Genomic DNA, 24,778 nt, shown 5'->3' on the forward strand with positions numbered 1-24,778 from the left:
ACAAAGTCGGAGCCGCAGCATCGCAGGGGCAGGTCCCAGCATCCCTCCTCCCACACGGGGACCAGCCCCGGGCAGGCACAGCAGGCAGGTCTTGCAGGCAGCAAAGCCTCCAGTTGCTTGAACGTTGAATGCAATAGGAATCACCACTTCAAAATAGATATAATTTGATAATATCACTTCCAGAAAACCACCAGCAACTGCAGAGAAACCAGGCATTTCTCGTCCAGGTTTAAATCCCAACTCGCTAACTCATCAGCATTTAATCAACGGCAACAGCGATCGTTATCACTTCATAGCTCCGGCTAACTCAGCTAACCGCAGATGATTGGTGTATTCCCAGCACCCATCCCTAGAAAAGGCAATCGTGTCTCCAGAAGCAGCTTTCCTAAATGCTGATGGCTGCACGATACCGTGTAAGAGACGGGCTGCCCCGGATCTAAAGCAGTATAAGTGGCCCCAGCCTCTGCCTCGCTATCTTTTTCCAGTCCTGCCTGATTTTATGGCCAGCGCGGTCCCTCTCCTTTGCATCACAGTTTAACTACGGTTTGGGGTGGGTTAGCTCCTCAGTGCCACAACATTGCCAGGAAACAGAGGGCCGCAAGGCTTTTGCTGATGCAAAAAATAGAGGATACAGCCCAAGGCTGTAGGCAAAACCCATCTGACGCCCAGAGCTACCCCGCAGGCAGGCGATGCTCTCGTCCGAGCCGCTCGCCACCCCCGGTGCAGCGCATCCATCCCCCCCACCTCCTGCAGATAATTCCACACGTAACCCTATAACGTGGGCATCTAAAGCCAGGCCAAGGACGGCAGCGAGCGGGGAGGCTGTCAGGATCTGACTCAGAGCTCTGGTGCGAGCAGAGCCGAGGTCTGGTGGGCAGCATCCTCCCCCAGGACCCCGCTCCCATCCCCGGCATGCAGACCCGACCTCAGCCCCGTTTTGAGGTGTTCTTCACCCAATTTCATGTCTCATTACAGCTTCCTGCAAGGATGAGCTGGCGAGAGGCTGGTTGGTCTCCCCACGCCCAAGCCCCTGCTCAGCTCCAGCAGCAAAATCCTAATTATCCCCCTCGCAACATTAAGGAGCGACACAAACAGCTCCAGCGCCACAACGTACTTGCAGTTTTTGCATTTTAAGCCAAACAACATTCCCTTCCCGCAGACGGTGCAGGTCTGAGACATCCAGTACTTGGTGGAAAACCTGCGGAGAGAAACACGGAGAGTGGCCGGGGGGAGACGAGGCTGTGCCGCCCCATCCGTGCTCCTGCAGAAACACCTCCCGAGCCGCGCCTTATCTACTGAGCCCCGATTTATCCTTTCCTTGCTGCCCTCAAACACTGCTGCAGGTACCGAGGCGTCTTTCTAGGGCTGCCAAAACACAAGTCTGAGCCCCCGTTTGGTTATGCAGAAGGGCACAGCCTGCTCCAAAGGGGTCCAAGCCAGCCAGGATGGGCATTAGCCACTGGCTTCGCTGCGGCTCCCCAGCTCTGCCCACCCCAGACTGCGGCCAGAGCCCCCAAAACACCTCCCTGCCCTGGGGACCCAAGTTTTCAGCCCATCAGAGAAGCGGCTCCCCCATCGAACAGCAGCACCGAGGCTATTTCTAGTGCTTCTCCTTGCGGTAGATATGGAAGGGCAATAATCCAGAGATGGGAAATTTGCTGAAGGTTGGCAGGGTCACGGACTGTATACAGCTGTTATTGATAGCAGCTCAAGCCTTATCTAAACCAAATCTGAACTGAAATGGAATTTAAATGGGCTTCTAGGACAGCGCAGCCCAGCATGGGAAACGGGAAACGACCCTGAGCCCCCTCCCCCGAGTCCCGGACCAGAGATGGAAAGGGAGATGCTCATCCCCCGGCACTGGGGGGGATTCACCCAGCGCTGCGGCAGGCTTGGCGTACCTGTGTTTTATCGAGTTTCCTAGATCTCGACGGGGGATCTGCGGGGACCAGCGAGGCACTGACAGCGTATCTGCGGGGAGAGGAGAGACAGGGAAAACCATCAGGCGGCAATAAAGGCGAAAGCAAGGGTTCAAGCTTTTGGGGAGGGAAGCAAAGGACGCACACAAAAAATAGGGTTTGCCTAATATTTCCCCGTAGAGATGTCCTGCTGGGCTCCCTTTCTGGAAAGCAAGAGGCCTCTGGCTTTGCGCTTGCCTCTGCGTGGAACCAGGGTATCCTGTCCTCCCATAACAGCCCCCAGCACCCAGTTTGGGCCAGGGAGAGAGGTGGGAGGCGCTGCACCCATCTGCACACAGAGCAGGGTTGCAAATCTATCGGAGCCACCTCATGATGTCCAAACAAGAAAGGGAAAACGAAGCCAAAACGGCAACTGCATCATTTATTAATAAGACATCATGTCTTGCGGTTGCGGCTGAACAAAAAGCCAAGTGTCAGCCACCTGGAAAGCAATTTAGCTCATGTTCAAATAGAAGAGCAAAGTAAAAAGCAGCCTTGGAGCTCTCCTTCTAAGGGAAAAGGAGGGAGAAAGAGTAACAGGACCTTGGCCAGGTAAGGAAAAAGAGATAAGTTCATTAGCGCCAGCCAGAGCGGGCAGGTAATTAGCAGCACGGCCATGCCGGCACTGCGCTCGGACTCCATCTCCTGCCTCAGCAAGAGCAGAGACCCTCATCCTCCTCCTGTGGGCATGCACGAGCGACGGGAGAGGTCCTGCCCCGTGGGATGCTCAGCCCCCCGGGGGGATCAGTGCCGGGGATTCAAAGGCTGGATTTTCAATAAGGGATTCGAGAGGTTTCCCGGGCACAAGCAACCAGCCCCAGCACAATGCGAGCCGAGCAACGGCGCGGAGCCGAGCGGCAGAGCCCAGCTGCAAGCCCGGCCGTTTGCTCAGTATGCCAGCAAATCCCTCGCTAAATACGCTTTCGATATTACCCCTCCGAGTGGGGAGAACCACTGTTTGCTTTAATATCCCATTTTAATATAGCGGGCGGCAGGGTGTTTTAATTGCGCTCTCTTTCTGAAGGTTACATTTACATGCTGCTTCCCGTGCGAGGCACCCATTGCCGGGGCGGCTCGGTGGTTGTAAAAAGTCCTGGGAGCATCCTAAAACGCATCCATCTCCAGTACCTCCTGCCAGCAGCTGCTCCAGCTCCTCCTCTTACTCCGCTACCGCAGTCCCGATCCCTCCTCGGGCACAGCCAGCAATTAAGATGTCAGAGGACTACAAAGTCAATTAAGGTAATTGCTGCCCCCAGCCCCAGGTTGGCTGGTTTACACCAGCAGCATGGCAATATTTTTGACCCGTGCTTCTCACCAGCCCTTGAGACATCCCACCCCAGGCTCCTGGACCAGCATCCCTCCCGCTACCCCAATATCTGCAACGTCCCAGGGATGTCCACATGCCCCGGAGACGATGCTCTAAAGAGTGGGACCGCTCCACGCACAAGCACTATTCCTCCCTAAACGTCATTTTCACATCAGTAAATCACATTACACAAATAAGTTCCGCCCCCCGCCTCAACACCGGTCCTTGATGAACTAAACACACGGGCAAAACCAGCTCCTCTCCCAGAATTAAATTACAACCTCCGCTTTATCAGCCACAATTTATTTCCACTAACTTTCAGCTGGCCTCAATTAAATCCTGCCATCCTGGGGAGGGGGAGAGGGGACATAGGCAAAGATGGCTGAGCCTTTTAATTACTTTCTAAATGTGCTCACTGCAAAAATGTATTAAAGTGTATCGGGGATTTTAACCTCCTAACAAAAATGAGACCTACGTGATTCACGGCTAATTATGTTCATTAGAGGGAGCAATACAGGAAGGATCATGGCGTTTAACAATAGACCTGCCGTTTGCAGGAGGGGAAACAAGCAAAGCGGGGCAGGAGGGCAGGGGAAGGTGCCCCACTATGGCAGGGAACAGCCCCGAGTGTTTGGGGGGCTTTGAAGTTAATTAGTGATTCTCCCCTTTAACCGGTGCATATGAGATGCTTGCCTGGAGGAAAAGGTGTTTCTCCCCGCGCGACATTAAATCAGGGTGATGCCCAAAGGGAAGGCGGAGATGAAGCAGCCTTCCCCCGGCACAGGATGAATATTCTCATCAAAAACCCAAAATTGCCACAACTGGAGGTAATTGCAAGAAAAAAAAACCCCTCGTGGCCATGGGAGCACGTCTCGCTGCTGCGGGAGGGCCAGGCTTTGTCGTAGGGACCCCGTGATGGAGGAGTGCCAGACCCGAGGCGCTGCGGCTGCCCCGACGGCACCGGGATAAGTTGACCCTGGCGAGCTTTGAAGCGTGACAGCCGGCTGCCCGCCTCCCTCCGTCCTCCTGCTGCTGGCAGCTCGCCACCCCGCGCTAATGACCCTGAGCTGCCCCGCAACGGTTGATGTCTTCTGACCTCCTCTGCCCGGGTGTCAGTCATTACTTGTATGTTTATCACCAGCAACCTCATCTACGGCTTGCAAATCAGAGCTCTTCTAGCCATAATCCCCCTCGCACAAGTGTGTGAGGGCAGTTTTAGGACTTCCCCCGCCCTCCCTCCTCTGAGATGGTATTTAATGGGCACGGGTGTAATGTCCCAGGGAAGGATGCAGCTGGTACCCACCGAGCAGCCCAACGGGCCCCCCCCCAGCTGAGCATCTACCCCTTTCCTGCCTCCCCCATCACCTGGCTCCCCAATGTCATGACGCTGCCCGATGCCACCCAGCACATCGATCCTCGCAGAGCGGCACGGACCCCGCAGCCGGGCACCCGATGCCAGGGGATGCCACCCTCCACCCGAACACCCCAAAACCTCCGCACTTTCCTTCGCCGCAGCATTGTGCTGGCAAAGGTCATGGCTCCTGCTCCGCGCGGCACAACTTATCCTTGAGTCAACAGCCCGCGCTTGACGGGGATCAGATGTGCCAGGAGGAGAGCAGGGAAGGGGGGAAACTGCCTGGGCGGAGGGTGACAGCCGCCTCCGGCGCGTCTCTGACAGCCGACACGGGAGAAGAGCCCTGCTGCCCGGCTCCCCAGCGGTGACAGGCAGCTGTGACAGCCGCCGCTGGTCCCTGAGTGGCACCCGCGTGCCTCAGAGGTGACGGGGACCGGGATGCTGCCTTGGCCGTGACGCCCTCCTCGCCCCCGCTGCCATCCCAATGGCTCCCTGGCGCCTTTCGGCTGCCGGTGCGGATGTTTCCCCTTCGCTCCCCGCCTGGGAGCCTGGGCATCTCCTGCATGGAGAAGAGCAGCCAGAGCTTCCCTATGTCATTTATTTTGGGTTTCCACCCTTCCTGGGCGCAGATCAGGAGGGCAGCGATGGCCGCAGCAAGCCCCAACACCCCCAGTGAATACCCCAAGAGCATGACCGCTGTGCTGAACCACACCGATGGGGACCGTGTTTTGGCATATTCCCCTTCTTCATCTCCTGGCACCTTTCCGGATGCCCAGGGAATTGGTGTGAATGTGTTACCCATCACAGCGACAGCCTTATAAACAAACCCTCCTCCTCCTCCTACAATAAACAGCACCAGGCGACGTTCGCATTATGAATGGGACGGATAAAATCGATGGAAGTGAACTTGGAAAGCATCCCGGGATGAATCACTGCGAGGCTGAGGAATGGCCAGGAGACTTTGCACTTGTCCGTAGACGTCCTACAGACCCACATCTACCCCAGGCAGCCACCGTAGCACTCCCAGCGCCGGCTCCCCGAGTCCCCTAGGGAGATTGTGGGGAGACACCGAGGTGCAGCCTCCTCCCGAAACAGTTCAACAACCACCTGGAAGACAACCACAACAGGGCCAGCATCAGGTGTATCTCTACCACCCCACCCCCAGGCAGAAATCACAGCCCAGGGGCCATATCACGATGGCGATGGGGGACGCTGGCAGAGATTACTGCCCGCATGGTCCCAACTGGGGAGCCAAGTGCACCAGCAAGCTGCTCCGCAGCAAAGGGTGCACCCAAGGGTGCAAAGTCCCTCCACGAGACACCTCGGTCCTCGCTTTAGCTGGTTTTAGGACTAAAATAGGCCCTAAATGGGCCTATTTTGATATAGGATGGGAAAAATCCCCGAATAGCTCAGCTGCAGCAGCAAAGGAGCTGCAGCAACACTTGGAGCAGCAGCAGTTTCCCCCCCCCAGTGATATAAAATCCATGCAGGATTCAAGCTAAAAAGGAAGCCAACCTGCCTCCTCCATTAATGCACGCAGCAAATATTCTGTACACAATCACAGCCAGGTCCAAACCCAGCGAAGTCCCCGCTGCGGGTGGAAGGATGATCCGGTGGGTTAGAAACAAAACCTCAGCCCTTGCCAAGGGGATCATCCAAAGCAGCCAAACAAGGCAGAGCTATCCTCATAGCATCTCTCTAGTAAGAAAACAGAGTCACTTTATAATCCTGGCAGTTCCTCTTTGCAGCGTGACAATCCTATTTATACAGCCGAAATATCATGTTCGGTTGCTTTGCTGGCTTAAATACTCGCATTGTGATTTTTTTTTCCCCCCGGTTTGCAGCCTTGCAGGGTCAATTAGGCTTAGCCAGACAAAGCTGCATTCTTTGGCTCCGCACGGCGCTGCCGGGGTAGGAAACCCTCCGGTGCCTCGCTGCCAGCTGGAGCGGCCCGATGGTGAGGCAGCCAGCTGTGGCCAGATGGGGGCTGCAGCTCCGGAGCTCCCAGCCGGGCTGCCAACACGGCCGTGGAGTGCTCGTACCATGGCTTGTACTGGCAGCAGGGCAGGTTCAGGGAGGAGAAAACCACTGATGGTCACAAAGAAATGATGTCCCACTTGGGAAGTCCCCTGCTGAAGGCGGTTTGGGCCGGGACGGTGTTAAGGAGAAGTCTCTTCCCACGAAACCACCCCCGGCATCGGGGACGGGATGCCTGCAGAGAGGGGCCATGGTCTGAATGGCACTGACTGCTTGCACACGTGTCCCACGGCACCTTCAATGCTGGCATCACGCTCTCGGGTCCCGCCTGGTCCTTTCCAGCAGAAAGGCTGGATTTAGGGCTCCCGAATTCCCAGCGCAGGGCTTGATCCACCGGGCATTATCTTGAATCCCTCTCCGCCAGCCATACCTACCCAACGCCAGCCCTTCAGAGGGCTCTTTCACAGATGGTCAGGGGCTGAGGAAGCGCAAAGCCTTCTGGTGGCATCTCGGCACTTGCCGCTTGCTTGGCCATCACTGGTTGGCCACCCAAGCCCTAGGTAGGCACAGCCAGGCTGCTTCCCAGGGCAGAAGGTCAGTGCCATAAACTGCAAAGTCCTTGGTCGCAAAGCCAAGAGGAAGAGCCAGGACCGGGATCCAGGAGAAATGACCCACCAGGGACACGGCCCGAGCAGCACCGAAGGCAACTGTGGATGCAACGGAGCTGACATACAGGACTGGGCTGATGCAGAGGGGAGGTGGGCATCACTGGAGACCACATTAAAACAGCCCTGATAGGCTCTCCAGGGACAAGACAAAAGCTTTGAGGGGTCACTGCTCATAACTCCATGTACCAGGGGATGCTCCATGGCTCTTGTCGTGCTCCCAGGCCACAGAAAAAGCCTCTCCGCTGTGTGTTGTGGGAAGGTGTTCAGCAACACCTGTGCATGAAGAGGCCTCACACGCAGCTTCAGTTTGTGGGCCACTGGGGACAGGCGATGGGTTTTTCTCTCCTGGTACACGCAAGGTCTTGGATTGGGTTGCACTGGCTGCTCCTTTCCTTCTGCAGGGTTGGACACCAGCTGGAGGAAGGGCAGCAGCAAGGACATTCCCCGCACAGCCACGTGCCCAGGTGCTCATTTTTCTGTCCTAGCACAGCAAAGTCACACGCAGCCTTTTTTTGTCCTTCCCTTCCACCCCTTTTTGTTTTAAATAGTCCAGGATGGAAACGACGTTGTTGACCCATGCTGGAGAACGTCAAGCAGGTGACCTGAAGGCACACGGTGACAGTGCTCCGGCTGGCCTTGCAGCAGGGAGAGGACAGGCAGAGGGCACAGTCCAGGAGCAATGCCAGCCACCTCGACACCCAGATAACAGAGACACAAACAGGACCTACTAGACGCGAGCCTTTACAATAAAAAGGAGAAGATCCAACCTGATTTCTGGGTGCCTGTAGCCAAGTCACGGGGTGTCGAGTCCTAAATTCAAAGCAACAACATGTCCCTGGCGGTCACTTGTTCGCCAGGAACGAGCAGATGCACCAAGAGAGGGTCCTGGATGCAGCCAGACAAACCATCTTCTGTCCCTCAGTCACAGGGCTGGGCTATTTCAGGGCCAAGCTAGAGTTCAAGGGCACCCCAAAAGTCTTTACTTCCCCCCTTCTGCTTCCCCTCCAAGGGCTGCTAACGAAGAATCAATTCAAAACCAAAATTCACAGGGATCCTGGCCCTGCGTGAAGGGGACTTCACCCCTCCAGCAAGATTTGTGCTGTAGGAGAAAGAGGGTCCTTCCGCAGCTTGCTGCCAGCCCTCATGCTCTCGCTCCACGTCTGCAAAAATCCATTCCCATCAGGGCAAATTGGCTGTTAAAAATAAGAAAGAAGCATCCTAACCCGCATCCAATCAGGACCAGAGATGATTCAGATGGGAGCACGCTCCTGCCACAAGCAGCAAGACGCACTGGCTGTTGAAAAGAGACCATCGAGAGACAGCCGGGGAAAGAGGGGTCTCGCCAAGGGCTCGCCGGGCTCCTCTCCCGCATCTCAATTTGACAACAGCAACATTTTTTTGTTTCAGTGCTTAGGGAAGTAATTCCACACCAATCCAGAGCATCCCAGGAGCTGCTGGGCTGATCCCACAAGAGAAAAAGGGAAAAGGCATTTTTCTGTTGGGGTTTTATGAAAGCTTAGGTACCCGTGGTCATAGGGATGGGATGTTGTGGAGAACTTGGCTGCCAAACTGCATCCGTGCCACAAGGATGGGGACAGGGTGGTCCTTGGGATGCGGGGTGGGCGTGATGCAGTGGCTGACACCCTTGGTGAGCCCCATGGAGCTCATCCAGCAGCGCACGGGAAACCCATTGCACTTAAAAAGCAATGAGAAACAGTGACACCCCAGGAGATGGGACGAGGTGCGAGCCCCAAACCACGATCAGCGCTTCTCGTAGGACCTACAAGCCCTGGTACTTTGGACCAGCGAGAACGGCAGCGAGAGGAGAGCTGGGGACCTGAGGATACGCGAAGCACCGTGTACCGGAGCGAGGAGAAACCACCCAGGTCCCATAACAGCAACGCGGGGCATGGGGAAAGCTGCAGAGATATCTACTCCTCCCTATAAATAACTCTGCCTCTGCACCGCTTGGCATAACTCATCTTCTCTCCACAAGTTAACAAACCCTGGTGTCAAGCTCCATTAAACCCCATCTCTCTCCCCACGGGGGCACGCTCAGCACCCGGCTGCCACACGCAGGATGCGGCCACTCTTCCCACACAGTTGCAAACCGGAAAGCAAACTTGGAAGCAGACAGAAACCCGGGATGCAACTTGAGGACAAGGCCACCGGTACAGAAATGATGCAGAAACACAGGAGAGCTAGAAAAACTACAATCCAGTGGGATTTTTTTTGCCTTGCATCAAATTTTCCCCGCAGGTCCCCAGGAGCGAGGGCCGCTGAGTGCATGGACGCTGATCCTGCAAGGACCAAATGGTTTCACTGATGCTAGAACCTTTCAGCAGGGATCAACCAGCTGGTGCAACCAAGCCCCTCTCTCCACGGCTCACGTCTAGCCCAGAAAACAAACATTTACAGCAGCCAAGAAAGTTGGAGGGCCGAGGGAAATGAGAAGAGACACCTCTCCAGCAGCGTTAGTCACTTGATAGCCCATCACTTCTCATTGCATCACATTCCTGCGATGCCACATTACATCAGGTTATCACACCACGGGATGTAATCCAACGCTGATGCGTGAGGAAACCTAATGCAACTAGACACGGCGGGGGTTTGCTGGGAATGGGTTTTATTTCTTGGTTTCTGGTCTGCTAGTCCCCATCGTTCTGGACTGCAAGTTGAACTCAGCCGATGCCACGGGGGAAAGAGCAATGCAAAAATACCCCTCGCTCCAGGCAAATCTGCTGGCTGTGCCAGTGAGAGTCAGGTGGTTGGACATCTCTAGAAATAATATCACCTGCCCGCAGAGCTCCTGCCAGGTCCCACTGTCCCCAAAGCCAAAGAAAGGGGAGCGAAAGGATGCCAGAAATGGCTCGATGATTCTTCAGTGATCCCAAAGAGCAGCTGATTGGTAAGAAAGAAGGAAAGAAGAAGGAAAGAAGAAGGAAAGAAGAAGGAAAGAAGAAGGAAAGAAGAAGGAAAGAAGAAGGAAAGAAGAAGGAAAGAAGAAGGAAAGAAGAAGGAAAGAAGAAGGAAAGAAGAAGGAAAGAAGAAGGAAAGAAGAAGGAAAGAAGAAGGAAAGAAGAAGGAAAGAAGAAGGAAAGAAGAAGGAAATCGCGAGGTTTTTGCCTTGCAGGGGGCCGGGAGGGGCATGGCTGCGGGGATGCAAGCAGGGCGAAGGAGCTGCCCCATCACACCGGCACCCAGCGCCTGCAAACCAGTGCTCAGGGCGGACGGTGAAGCTGTCCTGGTGCTACTTCCCACCCCGGTGAGAAGCACGGCATGGAGGAAAACCTGCCGGTGCTGGGGAGCTAGATGGGCAGGGAGGGGTGTTGCCTGCAAACCCCTTCTTCAGCCAAGAGCCGAGCAGTAAGAACAACTGGAAGAACCCAAAACGAGCCAAAAAGACCACGTTTTGGGAAAGCAAACAAGGGAAAAGTCTGGGGAGGGGAAGGTGGCAAAAAGCCAGCCTGGATATGGAGTTGGAGGAAGCTTTTAGCTGAGTAACAAGAGGCAAGGGGAGCTCGCCCTCCCCACAACAGCTCTTGGCATGCAAATAGCTCCCAGCAGCTGCCACGTGTTTTCTGGGAGGGTTTTGTTTAGGCTGAGTGCCGCGCCTGGCTTGTAAAAGCTTCAATTCCTGCAGAATTAGTCAGGGCACCGGTCCGAGATCGGGAAGTAAGGGTCAGGCTGTTTCTCCCCAGCCAGCAGCAACGCGCTGGGTGAGCTCATCGACCCAAACCCACCCATCGAGTCCCACCACCAGCATCTCCTGGAAGAGGGCAAACCACCCCGGGCAGACCCGCAGGCAGGACCGGGGCCGGCTGCTGGGATCAAGCTCCGTTGGGTTTGCACCAGAGCTGTCTGCGTCGGGGCCGGCTTCACCCGAGACTCTGCATCGGCTCAAAACCCTGCAAGCAGGAGAGGTCTGAAAAGCAGCCCCCGTGCGTGAAGGTAAAACCACGGCTGGATTTACAAAAGGAGCCCTTGGAAAAGTCACTCTCAAGTGACAGCCAGCCGGCGGCACCAACCCAGGCAGCACGGAAAGGCTCTCGGCTTTCCCAAATGACGGTGGCCACCTTCCTGCACCCGTGTTATTGCGATAGGGGAGCATATCCGGTTGCATAAACCAATATTCAATATGACAGTGGTTTTGTATATATACAGACATATATAACCAAGTTTCCAGGCTTATCTTTGCCCAGAAGCACCCACATGTCTCTAAACACTGATGCGAGGCACCTGCCCGAGGGCTGTGCTCACTGCACAACACTCGCCCAATGTCCTCCAGACCATCGATGCACAGGCGGACGCCCCGAGTTTCCCACGGTCACATCCTCTGCTTGGTATCAACCATCACCCACCCCATGGAAGGGGGACCTGAGGGGGCCACTTGGACTTACTTGCTGAGAAGGTGGCTTCGGTGTGGACAGGAGGGGTGGAGGGGAGGAAAGGTGGGTACCCCACGAAGAAGGAGCGCAGGGAGCGCTCGGAGAGGAGCGGGGAGCGCTGCGCAGGGATGTTCTCGCAGCTTCCCACACTGTTATGGATCTTGAGGTTCAAGGGCTTGTTCTTCTTCTTGACTCTGGAAGGAAGAGGAGAAGAAAAAAGGAGAGAAAAGTAAAGGGCAAGAAATCGGGGGCGGGGGAATTTGCTCACAGGCGGGGAGGAGGGGGTGATGCACCGAGGGACTGGTGGCATCCGTAGGATGGCTGCTCATGCAGGGAGATGTTGCACGGCCCTGTGAGCTTATGTGATAATTAGACCCGTATCCCTACAAGAACTTTATATCCTTCCCCATCATCAAAAAAAGGCAAATTTCATTAAGGAACACGTTGCATTCGAGAGCTCTTCCTCCTGCAAAACCCGGCTGAATAGGGTCAGTTGGTCCAAAAGCCCCATCACCCCCAGCCTTGCTGGGCCTTATTGCAACCCCAAAATCACCTACTGCCCGCCAGCCCTCCGCAGGGCTGCATCACCCCTCAGTGCATCAATCCGAGAGATTTCCGACGCAAACCCGCCTGCGTGGACCTCGCTGATGGTTAAAAGGCCTGCTTGCGGTAACGTCCGAGCCCTCGAACATCTTCGCGCAAGACCCCAGGTAACTGCCTTGTCCCATTTGGGGCCAGGAGGGCTGGATGTGCTGCTGTGCCCGTCACGGCTCCTCTTTATACCGGCTCAGAGGCTGCCAGCACAGGGTAAGGCTTGCTCTCCGAGGCAGCCATCACACAGAGCTCATCCGCATCCCAAAACACCGGCCATTACTACCAGCCCTGCTTCAAATGGGGGAAACAGAGGCATGGAGGGATTACGGAGCAGATTCAGACCGCTTGCTACAGCACCTACAATGGACTTAGGCACTCGCGACGCTGCTAAACTCGAGGGATGTTGCTATCTGTGCGGCACAGCAGCGCTGGTCCCGGCTCCCTCCTACTGGGAGCGAGGCACTGGCACCCAGATCACCAGCACTCAGCACCTGCTCCAATTTTAATGTCATTTAACATCACCTACACCCATTTTAGGGCCCAAGCAGTTGTGTATGACTGAGGGGTGGACTGCAGCAGAGCGTGTCACCCAAGGCTAACGCTGTGAGTGACCCCAGTAGAAACCTGGGGAACATCTCACCGAGGCACAGGACCGTGGTGCGGACAACCCTAAGCACTGGGGAAGGTTCATCAGAAATGAAATGCTGCAGAGCAGGGGGGTACAAGACACCCACCCCTCACTCATCAGCCCATTTTTCCACCTGCCTTGCGCTGCGACAAGGACCAGCCATCGCTTTGGTGGCTCAGATGGGCCCAAAGCAGCACACAAATCTGAAAGATTTGCAACGGAGACTGACACCGGCAGCTCACAGGGGCTGGGCTGCAGGTTCCTGGCACGGCTAAGCCTTGCTGGTTCAGCCGCTCCCGCCCTGGCCACATCGCAATAGCGCGAGGCAGAGAGGAGCATCATCTGCCCTGCCCCAAAGCAGCCTCTGGGAAAGGCAGCTCAGCCCTTTTGGAGATTTGAAGGGTTTGGGGCAGAGATCCCCATCCAAGCATGGAGCGGGCAGTGCGACAGCTCGCGGTCTTCAAGGACCATCCTGCCCTCCCAGCAGCGCAGCTCACGAATGGCTGGAGATGGTTTTCTCGCAGGTGACACAGTTAGCACCGATGCACAACTGAATTACAGCCTTTAATTCAACCTGCTGCCTTCAATTCCTGTTATATTGTTATAATTAAGGCAAAACCAACGCGGGAGCAGAGGGAGAGGCGAGCAAATCACGGCACTGCCGCGACAGCAGCGGCTGAGCCCATCCTGCCGCAGCCCGGGAGGGAAACCTAGAGCATCTGGCCCTGAAACCAAACCAGAGCTGTGCAATGGCACGCAATGCCAGGCAGCGCCGGGCAACGCCGGGCAGCGCCGCGAGTTTCCACTGGTACAGTGGAAATCAGGAGAGTATAAACCCAGGCACGGCTCCCTCTCGAAGCTTTCCTCTTTGTGTCCGACAGCTGCTTTCCTGCAAACACCTATACACTTATCCGCAGGCACCGGGTCCTGCTCTGCTGCCATCGCTCCAGTAACGTCCGAACTCGGGTGCACCTCTGGTTGACACCCGCTCCTGCCCGCAGGCGAGCCGTCCTCCCCGGGGCCACGCACCTCCCGCTGCCCCGGGCCCCGGCAACGCCCAGGGGCATCTGGCCCTGCCAGTCGATAGGAAATGATCCTGCCGCACTCACCAGCCCGCTTTAGCAGAAGAAAATTAAACCGCCCTCTAATAAGCTCATTGTTTCCTCGCACAGGAAAAGCTGCTGCTGCCTTGAGGGTGGCTGTAATGACTTCTTTGGGTGCGCTGGGCTCGGGGATGGGGCGGATGATTGCCTCCAGCCGCAGCCAACAGCACAACCCTCCTGGCTTGGAGCCCACGGGGGTCCGATGCACCGGCAGCCCCCCGGGCAATGCCCTGCCAGGGGGACCTGAGCTGCCCCTGACCCTAAACCCCCGGTCTTTAAAGCAAATCTGCAAAGCACCAAGGTGAGGAGAAGCCTGGTGTCCCCCAGAGCTGGTCCAACCCCTCTGTTGTTGCCGCTTGATCCCAACCCAGCGGCACAACCACGACGTCTCCGCCAAAGCCCCCGGCGCAGCTCCCCCGGCGCGGGCATGGCCCCAGCTCCCCGCGAGCTCGGCCCCGGCACTTGGCCCAAAGCGCTTCCTGCAACACAGTGATTAACCACTAATCTCATTTTTTTCCACCCATAAATCAGTTCCAGACCAAATATTTACTGCGAGCATCATTTCCTCGCCAAGCAGGGCTGGTGACAGCTCTCATTATGAGGAAGGATGAGTGATTTTGGACAGAGAGATATTTTTCTCTCCCTGTTTCTTCAGGAAAAAAAAAAAATAAAATTAATAAATACACACAAACACCATGATCCAGCTGGGTGACCGGCAAAGGGTTGGCTGCCTGTCTTGCCGTGGCCTCGACCCCTTTCCCTGTCCCAGAAGAGGGGGAGCAGGGACTGAAGCCTCCCTGCCACCAAGGAGAGGAGCGGGATGCTCCAGCAGGAGCATCCTCACCCCTGGCAAATCCCCTGCTGCAGGGGGGGATCACAGGGACAGGGTATCCTGCTGCAGGCACCCCCAAAACTGGGGACAGCAGTGTCCCACACCTGTTAGGGACCCCTGAGGTGACCCTGGGGTGCTGGGGGACCGAGAGCAAACCTGCACCTTCACCTCCCCGGGTGCGCACAAGCGCTTGGTGCTTCCCCCCCCCAAGCTTTGAGTCCTTCTCGAACAGGCTGAAACGGCAGCTTGCCCCTCCGTGGGAGAGCAGTGCCGGGGCAAGATACGGCCACAGGGCCCACAGCACCCATGGGGAGCCCAGGAAGAGCTGCAGGGCCAGGGCAAGCACATGGCTGGCTTGCAGAGGACACGGCTGTCGCCTTGCTGGCTTCCCCCTGGTTTTGCCCCCGACTGGCAGCGGGCATCCCAGCACCGTGCACGGTCAGGTGGTGCACCCAGGGAGCAAACCCCGACCCCGTCCTCCAGCAAAGGCAGCGGTAAATACTCCAAAAGCCGGAGGAGGACGGGTCCTGCAAGCGGCAGAGGGCACAAACAACGAGCTGCATCGACATCCCAAGACGCGACGCAGTTCCTCTGCTTCTCTGCAAACTCCTCTTGGCCACTCCAAAGCAGCCCTGAGGCCACGACCACCAATTTGGGGACAAGACACCCAGGGTGCCAGTGGGGCACGGAGCAAACCCCTCCCTGCTGTGCAAACCAAGCCCCGTTTGGGGCTGCTTGTGCAAAAAGAGGGTCAAATACCACCCTTGCTGCATGGGCGAGAGCAGGGGTGCAGGACGAGGTCGGCCATGGGCACCACATAAGAGACTTGCTGCCGTGGCGGGGGTCACAGCCCAGTCCTCACCAACCTCCTACACCCACCCGTTTGCATTGCAGCATCCCAGAGTGAAATCAGGACGGTTACCCTTGGCCTTACACCGGCAGTGCTCGCCCAAGACCAGCCATGGCCGCAGGACAAGAACCATCCCCATGGGAAGCATCTCCTCACCCATCAGGGCGTCCTCCCCAGGGGCTTTGGAGAGGGCTCCGAGGGAAACATTTTTGGGAATGCTATTTCATAGAATCATTTAGGTTGGAAAAGACCCTTAAGATCATCGAGTCCAACCGTTCAGACCACCCCGTGCTCCTGCACCACCCATGCTCGTCTCAGCCCATGGAAGGAGCACCAGGACGGGGACGATACGCCACAGCCCCCTCCCCATAACCTACCGACAGGAGACTCGGTAAAACTCAAAGGGCTCTTAGAGGGATGCACTTCGGCCGGTGACTGTGCCAGCTCGGTGCAAGACGCAGCCGCCACCCTTTGGGAGAGACGCAGCTGGGGCTGCGCCAGCCCGGCCCCACGGCAAAAACCTTTCCTCCTCCACAAGCACTAAGCTGCTCCTAAATTAGGCTTTTTCCGCTCCGGGAGTGAAAGGTCTCTCGCTTTTCAGGTAGTGAGCGGAGATAAGGGTGTAAATCCCCTGGGCGGAGGAGGCTATACCTCCTAACCTCTGCCGGCCTCAACTTCCAATTCCCGGGAGCGGTTTCGCCCATCTCTGGCCAACATTTCCATTTTCCCTCATTTACCCAAGCCAGCATCACACGAGGGGGGGAAAAGCGTGTGCTGGAAATGCATTGCGGTCCTCCCAGCCTAAACCCCCCCAGCACAGCCCGGACCCCACACCCCGGGGGCAGGAGGAGCCCCCTCCTCACCAGGCATCACCTTTCTGCCGGGCTCCCAAACCCAGCAAGGACAGTGGAAGAGAAAAAGGGGATTTTTTAAATTTTTTTTTTTTTTAAAAACAAGGAAGAACATAAGCTTAGTTCAATTTTCCATAGGGATAAAGCCCCGAGACAGCAGCAGACACCCCCCCGCCCCCCCTTACTGGATGGGGGCCAGGCTGGACCTCGCTGCTGGGGATCTCAGACAAACAAGCCCTGGATGGATCGGAAGGAACCAGCAAAGTCCAGCGCACAATGCAAGCCGGGCTCGCTTCAATGCTCGGGGAGGCGGGGGGGGGATCAGCCACACTAATCTCCCCATTAAGCACCATTTCAGACCTCTCCAGAAGCTGGCAAGTTCTCAGCTGCTTGGCTGGGGCGGAGGGGGGGGGGGGGTGTGGAAAAGGCGAGCACTCCCCCTAAAACATCCCGGTGATTATACAGAAATGCTGATGGAGAAGCAAACGCGGCAGAAGGGAAAGCGCAGCACAGCTCTGCAAAGCCGCGGGGCTGCGGAAGGGGCTATTTAGATGGTGGCGATACCTCCAAGCCTCCGGGAAGGACCATTTTCCTCCAGTCACAGCTGGACAACTCCCGAAATGAGACTCCAGCCCGCACTGGGGGAAGGCTGCGAAGCACCAGGCAGGGGGAGCAGGGAGCTAGTCATATACCAGTTCTTTTTTTATTTGTGCTTTAAAGGGTTTGCGGGGAGCGAAGAGGACTACGCGAGGGCCACCTCTAAGCTTGAAGCTCCCCAAAATCTAGGAGACACCCTGGGGTGACTACGGCCAGCCCCTGCCACCCCCAGGGATGGCAGGAAAAGCGCCACCGCAGGGACAAGGGCTCCTTTCCTGCCAGATTCAGAGCAGATCCCCAAATCTCAACATCCCGACTATTTTTTTTTGCCACTCCGGGAGCCTCAGGTCCCTTCTCCACGCTCGCCCCAGCCCTGTCCCCACCGCAAGAGGCTGCAAAGCCAGGCAGCCCCGGAGGCTCTGTAAGCACCAGGCCCCCCTCGCTGCAGGAGTGCCGGGCTCCCCGCCGGCAAGACGGGGCCAGACCCTGCCCCACGCAGCCCTCGGCTCCCCAAACCCTTTCCGAGATCACCGGTTCTCAGCCCTCCCCACGTTGCGAGCCCCACGGCTGCTCCTGGACCTGCAGACCCTCCCCAGCATCCCCTGTCAGCCTGCTCCGCCCCGTTACCTCTCACAGTTCCCTAACCCTCCGCATGGCCCAAAAAAAACCCAAAACACCCTCATTTTTATCCTTGCCTTCCCTGTGCATCTCCCGGGGGGGACACCAGACACAGCACCCCCCACCCCAGCTCCCCGAAAGCCGGCTCGTTTCTGCCGCAGGCTGACATGGGTGCTCAGGAAAGTCAGCGCCGCTCGCTGGGAGCGATTCCATGCACAGATAGGTAAATGCCAACTATTAGGGACGTAATTTCATGCAAGAACTTGCTAAATATATGATGATGGTTTTCAAATAAAGAAAAAAAAAAAATATCCCAGCTAGTTTGAAGCGCTTAATGCAAATCCCTTTAGGTGTCAACCCAGACTGAATGGCTCATCCCCGCCTGCTCTGGGGAATCAGTCAAATGCTTATCACCGGCGTGGGGGGAAAAAAAAACAAAAGAGGGTTTCAACAGGCGGTGAAAAACACGAGCAGACACCCAGGACAAAGGGCCCGTCACTCCTTTCAGCCCCAGCAAGGCGCTACGTGCATGGAAGGCCGGCGGGAGGGCAGGGATTGACAGGACCTTGCGGCGGGAGCCAGGATGCGGGGATGGTATGGATGCTATAGGGTCCCTGACAGAAAGGTAGCCGGCAAGGATGCGCGGAGCTTTGCTATGCAAAAGCACGGAGCAGCTGGGATGGCCGCAGGTGATTCACAGGTTGGAAGAGTGGGATGGGCTGGGAAAGCGAGCGCTCGCCAGCAGAATTTGGTGTATGAGGATGAGCACGGGGGAACCTACGTTACGGGGAGCGGAGATGCAAAGGCCATAGGGCTGTCAGCCTCGCAATGCTCCCGGCGTACGGCTCTGCCCAGGGCTACGGCTGACCCACGGCCATCCCGAAGAGCATCCCGAAGGGGACTCACCAACCGGTCCCCTGCACCCCGGCAGCGTTTGCTTCTCCATGCCTATTTCTTAAATAGAAGATGGAAATCGGGTAGATAACTATCTGCTCTGCAGGCATTTGTTGTCACTTGCCAATATTATTGTAATAAAAAAAAATTGAGAGGTTTAAAATTAAAATTTAGCCGAAACAGGTTAGTTGACCCTGCAGCTGACTGCACCAGACTATGTTTTTATTCACCGCTTTGCTCCTCTCCAGCACACTCCAATTTCAACGCAAGCGTTTCTTTTAAAGGAGGGGAAATAGAGTGGGGGGAAAAAAAAAAAATCCTCTCATCGGTATTTCAGTTAGCTCTCTGCAAAGGATTAAAGATAACTGCTGCCTGGCCTGAAGTGCACAGCCTCGGTCAGGATTCAGCCCAGAAGATTTATGGCCTTTTGACTGGCTTAATTGTACAATATTCTGTATTAAATCAGAGTAAGGAGAAGGTAAGGCGCTTCCCCCACGCCTCGGCAGCCCGCGAGGCTCTGCCCATCCGCACCGGGCAATCGCCTCCAGCCTGAGCCAGCAGCATCCATGTGCAATGACACAAAAAAAAAGGCGGAAACCCCACAAATTTACTCTTGCATTTTTTTAATGCAAGAAGAGCTGCCAGTTCTGCTCCCTTCCTGTTGGGTTCCCGTGTTGGCACACGGCTGGCAAAACCCAACTCCTCTCCTCAGGGATTCCCCCCCCCCAAAAAAAACCCACCCCATAAAAATCCAGGCGACTTCCCTGACCAAGCAGCACGAGCATCCCCAAACCAACAGGCCTGGGGAGTTTGGACCAAAAACTACCATGGTTGGAGCCATCACAGCCAGAAAAGGAGGCACCAGGTCACCTTTCACGCACGAGAATAAACGTACAGCATCCATGCCCGGTGCCGTCGCGCATCCCTCCCCGTGCAGCAAGGATGGCACCGGCTGCTTTAGCATTTTCAGGGTTCAAGGCAAACACACAGGTAAAGCCAGTGGATTATTTGAACCTGTCTGAGCAGATGAAATTTCTTCATTATACACCCAGATCTGCACAAGCTTTATGCAATACTAGCTTGATATTAAAAAAAAAAAAAAAAAAGAGAGAATATCCCCCAGATGTTACATTTATCCTCCTCATTACCGTAAGAGGCAACAAACCCCTCCTCCTCCGGCTGGAGGAAAAGCAGGTTCTTCATATCAAAGTCTCGACAGTTAAATATTTATCCAAGTGCCTGTCCCCGCTTCCCTGGATGGCTGAATTTTAAGGTTCAAGTCTTACTGATCTATTATTCTCTTTTTGTAGCACAAAGCGTAACTTTTTATTACAGCTGCAAATTATAAAGCCAGGAAATTCTTTGAAGGGAGCTCGAGCCAAAGAGGTTTTTTTTCCCCCTCCCGGGACTCGTGCGCCGACGAGACGATGCTACAGGAGGGCAGCAGGAACGACACTCGGAGCAGACATAGACTGCTGCGTGGAAGGAGCTCGATGAGATAATTGCCAGGATCCTGAAACAGGTCCTGTTTCTCATTAAACTCCTTCTGTTTTCTTTGTTTCCACCGTTACGTTTCTTTGAGGGACACACAAGGGCGTTGGTGGACGAGCACCACTCGGCCAACCAACGATGGTGAGGTTGAGTCTCCTTTTGCTAGAGCCATTTCCACACCGGTTCAGCCCTGGGGTGTCCCCCCTTTGCACCCAGATGAGTGGGTTTCTCCATCCCTAGACAGCACAACCTCAGCCAGGCAGACCAGCTCCGGGCAATTTTTTTTCCCCCATCAAATCATAGACTCATAGAACAGTTTGGGTTGGAAGGGACCTCTAAAGGTCATCTAGTCCAACCCCCTGCCGTGGGCAGGGACATCTTCAACTAGATCAGGTTGCTCAGAGCCCCGTCCAACCTGGCCTGGAATGTTTCCAGGGATGGGGCATCCACCACCTCTCTGGGCAACCTGGGCCAGTGCTTCACCACTCTCAGCATAAAAAATTCCTTCTTTATATCTAGTCTAAATCTACCCCCCTTTAGTTTAAAGCCATTCCCCCTTGTCCTGTCGCAACAGGCCCTGCTAAAAAGTCTGTCCCCATCTTTTTTATCAGCCCCCTTTAAGTACTGACAGGCTGCAATAAGGTCTCCCCGAAGCCTCCTCTTCTCCAGGCTGAACAACCCCAACTCTCTCAGCCTGTCCTCATAGCAGAGGAGTGGACTGAAGACCACAGAGCTCTCCATCGGTCTAAGACCCCATTCTCCAGCCACCATCAACTCTGTGCTTGCAAAACTCAACTAAGAAAAGAGATGCGATCCACTCAAGCACTTGCCTACACCACTTGCATTAACATGAGAAGAGCAACGCCCGCATGGCCCAACACCCGGACCTGTTCTGGGAGGCAATTCTCAAAAAATTACACCACTGGAGGGAAAAGCATGGACTGCCCGTGGCTGGAAAGCCCTGAGGTGCAGGTTCATTACACTAACCTCTGCAAACCTTTCATCTCAGCGGAGACGTGGGGCAATTTTTCTCTGCGGTTTGCTTGCAGGCTGCCTCTGGATCTGGGGCTGCTGATGCGTGGTGGGCTTGGGCAGCTCTTTAGTTGAAAGAGAAAAAAGTCAGAGCAGTCTCATGGCTTTTTGGGAAGCCTGCTCTCCCTGCCTTCTCGGAAGAAGGCCAAGGAAGCCACCGGAGCGCTTGACCAACCCACCACCTGCTTGGGTGCTGGGCTGGCCACAGCAGCGGGTCGGTGGGGGCTTGCAGGATGGTGATGAAATGCGCTCACCAACCTCTTGGGCCACAAAGAAGAGGACAGAGGAGCTGCTTCATGTCTTTCCTGCACAGCTACAGCTGGGAGGGCTGAGAAGAGCTCAAGCATGTCCTGCTGTCATGACCAACAGTGGTCAATCCATCTCCTGGTCACCAACCGGGACGTTGCCCACAGCACTTGCCCTCACCATGCCCTCCCCTCCCGCGTGGACACCGCGGAGGCAGCAAATCAGGCAATGGTGCCAGCAGCAGGAGAGCTCTGTCGCCTCTCACCGACCCCCCCCGAGACGTTAATCCTTATCTAAATTCATAATCACGCTCTCTGCTTTCAAAGTGGCGAAAGGAGGCTCAACTTCTCATTAAAGGACACGGTGGAAAGTTTCTCCTCCAAGCATGTTAAAGCTCCTGCTCCTCTTGATGGAATACCACAGCAGTAATTAACATTAATGACATACCTAAGGAGAGCCGCAGCCCAGAGCAGTGGGATAATTGCAGCAGAGCGCCAGTTTGTTATGGAGGCTACCCATCACTGTCAAGATGCGGTGTGCAGACCATACTTTGAGAGAGCTGGAGACAATCCAGGACCTGTGCAAAACTCCACAGCCCTGACTCACCATCAAAGGCACTGAGATTAATCAGAAAGATTACTTGGAAACAGAGGGAGAGATGCTGCTTGTTTTGCTCTCCAAATTCCCTCACTTCAATGCTCTCCCCCTTGCAGAAGTACCAGGCGGGTCTCTGCGTTTTTGGACACCATACAGGATGAGTAACACAAGGCTGAAGATGCTGCATATGGATTATTTGCACTTGTTGGTAGTGTCCCGCTGCATCCACCTGCTCTGCAAACATCAATCTCTTGCTCGTCCCCAAAGCCCGAGAGCCCACGTGCCTTTCCAAGCCTGGGAAATGTCAGAGAGACACCAGGCACAAGAGCTCTCTCTGTGCCGCTCTATCAAATCCAGCCCATGCAGAATATCAAATAATTGATCTACCTGGTAGAAGCGTTGATTGGAATTGATACAAGGGAAAACATCATTACTATAAAGGTTGCAGAGCAGCAGAATAAATGACCTATCACTCAGTAGCATTTAAGACCAGCGTAGATGATTAACTCTGAAGGACACTCTAACCACAGGCTGCTCGGTGTGGTGGGGACGGGGGAGAAGACCTCTGGTCCTAGGTTTCTGCAAGTCTATGACTCGGTCTTTCTCCTCTCCGCCTAGATGCCCCAAGTAGGATCTTACACTAGACTTGGCCAAGTGCCGCAGGAGATACCCTGTTCTTAGGGGTTTCTGTTATGTGGGATGGAAAAAACCAACCCCACAACAGAGAAAGTGTCGAGTTAGAGTCGGTTCACAGTTGGAAATAATACAAGGGAAAAGGAAAAGAAGAAAATAGGTACGTGCTCTATCACCGGATCAGATGTGAACTTCGTATCTGACTTCATCCATCCAGGATATCCTCATCCTGATTTTGAAAACCAGTACCAAAAAACCACCTCAGCGTCAACAAGGCTAAAGGCAAGGAAGATGACCATCTAAGGCTTTGGATAAACAGCCTTTTCCACCAGAACACCTAACCCTCGCTGCATCCACGCCTCGAATGCGATTGCAACGATACAGGACAAGGAGACTTCATTGAAAATTTAACTAAAATAAAGCTGCCTTGAGCTGGAGGAGCCTCCTCCCAGCCCAAACCTGACCTAGGTACACCACAAAAACTGCACGTCCTCTCCAGCAGCTGCTTCACTTTAGCTCTCGGGAGAGTCCAGCATTTCCTCTGGGGCTCAGCTGTGTCAGGTCACACTGCTTTAATTCATCATCGATACGCTCTGATCCTCCCTCCCCAGCTGCTTGCCAGAGGCTATTCCTTGAAGGCCGTGGAGTTCATGAATTTGGCCGGACACCAGAGTGGCAAAAGGAACCACGACTAGGAAGCGGAGGAGGTTTTGGGCTCACCTCCCCTTCGCATGGGTCTAAGGATGAAGACCACCCAACCACCGCTTTGGGCCAGGACACCCCAGGGCAGATCTTGCCTCCGGAGGGCTATTTTATACGCACCCTTCCACGGGTTAACACATGCTCTTGAGCTCGCTCTTAACTAGCTTGGCTTTTGTTCCCCAACTAATGTATTTTTAAGACCTTCCATTCAGAGTTTGTTTTTTCTCTGACTTCTTGCTGATGAATAATCATTAACTATCCATGAAAGATTTAAATGGCCCGTGGAATTCATGAGGTATTAAATGGGCATTATATTATCAACCACTCTAAATGTTTTGTTTCCGTTTCAAGACCATTCATGAGATGTTTATGGATTGTGGATTTATGGAAGCCAGGGGATCTTTTTAGGAGTAATGTTCCGTACCCCAGAGTTACGGTCAACAGCTGGAGGCTCCGTGCAGGAAAATCTGAGGCTGTAAGCTCAAAAAAATTAACCCCTGCTTCAGAAGATTTCAGCATACAAAAACGATGGATTAAACCCTAGAAATAAGCTCCGAAACACAAAACACAAGCAAACTTATGAGCTGTCATCAAGAGTCAAGTGGTACGCGGTGGCCTTGCTCCAGAGAGGACCTGGTCGCTGCTGCTGCTCTCCCAGGTATATGGTGGTGGTTTACTTCTGTGCCTGCACCGAGATGGAAAAATCTGTGGGGGCAGCCCTGCAGCACCCTGACAGCTTCCCTCCGTCAATACTGACCCACAGCTCATAGCGAGAGAGCTTTTTGCTTTTGCCAAGGGCATCCCTGGCTCCCCAGAGCCCATTTCACCCCATCCTGAGGTGGTGAAGGACGCCAGGTGAGGAGATAAATCAGCCTGAGGGACACCAGCCTCCCCCTTGGGAGACTTTCAGACGGGTCCGGCCAGACAGCAGTCTGCAAAGATGCAGTATGGGGGTAAATCTAGACCCAAAATCGCCCCAGGAGATCCCACCCAGCACTTGGGGTCCCCAGCAGTGTCCCCAGACTATCAGCTCTGCAGGTCTAGCACCTCTTTCCACGCTGGGACACGATACAAGGAACAGGAAGCCAGGATCCGAAGCAAACCAAGAGCTCACTGGCACAGCTAAAACCAGAAGGGGTTGATCAGAGAAGGCTTGGAATAGTTTTTCAGGGATGAGCTCCATTTCATGTTTGAGGTCAGGAGGAAACCTCCCTCCTGCAGAGAGCACAGAGGACTCGGACACGGCAGAAGTTATGACACTAAAAACAAAAACCTACTCTACAACACGTGCATTGCACGGACCCTGCCATAAAACAAGAATTAGCTGATAACAGCCCCAAAAAGCCACTTTTTCTCTGCGCCAGGCAAAGCATTAGCCACCGCATTCAGGCTAATAAACAGCTAAAACTTCAGCACGCCTCTGCTAGAGAAAAGAAGAAGCCGCCTTTAATGCACTAAT

The 24,778-nt window shown here is 54.9% G+C and overlaps 1 protein-coding gene across 3 annotated transcripts in view; it reads right to left on the bottom strand.

The window, feature by feature from the left end:
* KSR2 (kinase suppressor of ras 2) overlaps positions 1–24,778 on the bottom strand; it is a 90,435-nt gene that overhangs the window by 46,635 nt on the left and 19,022 nt on the right. For all 3 annotated transcript variants that reach the window (XM_076352872.1, XM_076352870.1, XM_076352871.1), the window contains exons 5-7: positions 11,664–11,845; positions 1,902–1,971; positions 1,115–1,198 (exon numbers count right to left, since the gene is read on the bottom strand). In XM_076352872.1, the coding sequence (XP_076208987.1) occupies positions 1,115–1,198; positions 1,902–1,971; positions 11,664–11,845 (336 nt within the window). The remainder of the gene's footprint in view (positions 1–1,114; positions 1,199–1,901; positions 1,972–11,663; positions 11,846–24,778) is intronic.

This window comes from Aptenodytes patagonicus, chromosome 15 (genome assembly GCF_965638725.1).
Source record: "Aptenodytes patagonicus chromosome 15, bAptPat1.pri.cur, whole genome shotgun sequence".
Taxonomy (NCBI): domain Eukaryota; kingdom Metazoa; phylum Chordata; class Aves; order Sphenisciformes; family Spheniscidae; genus Aptenodytes; species Aptenodytes patagonicus.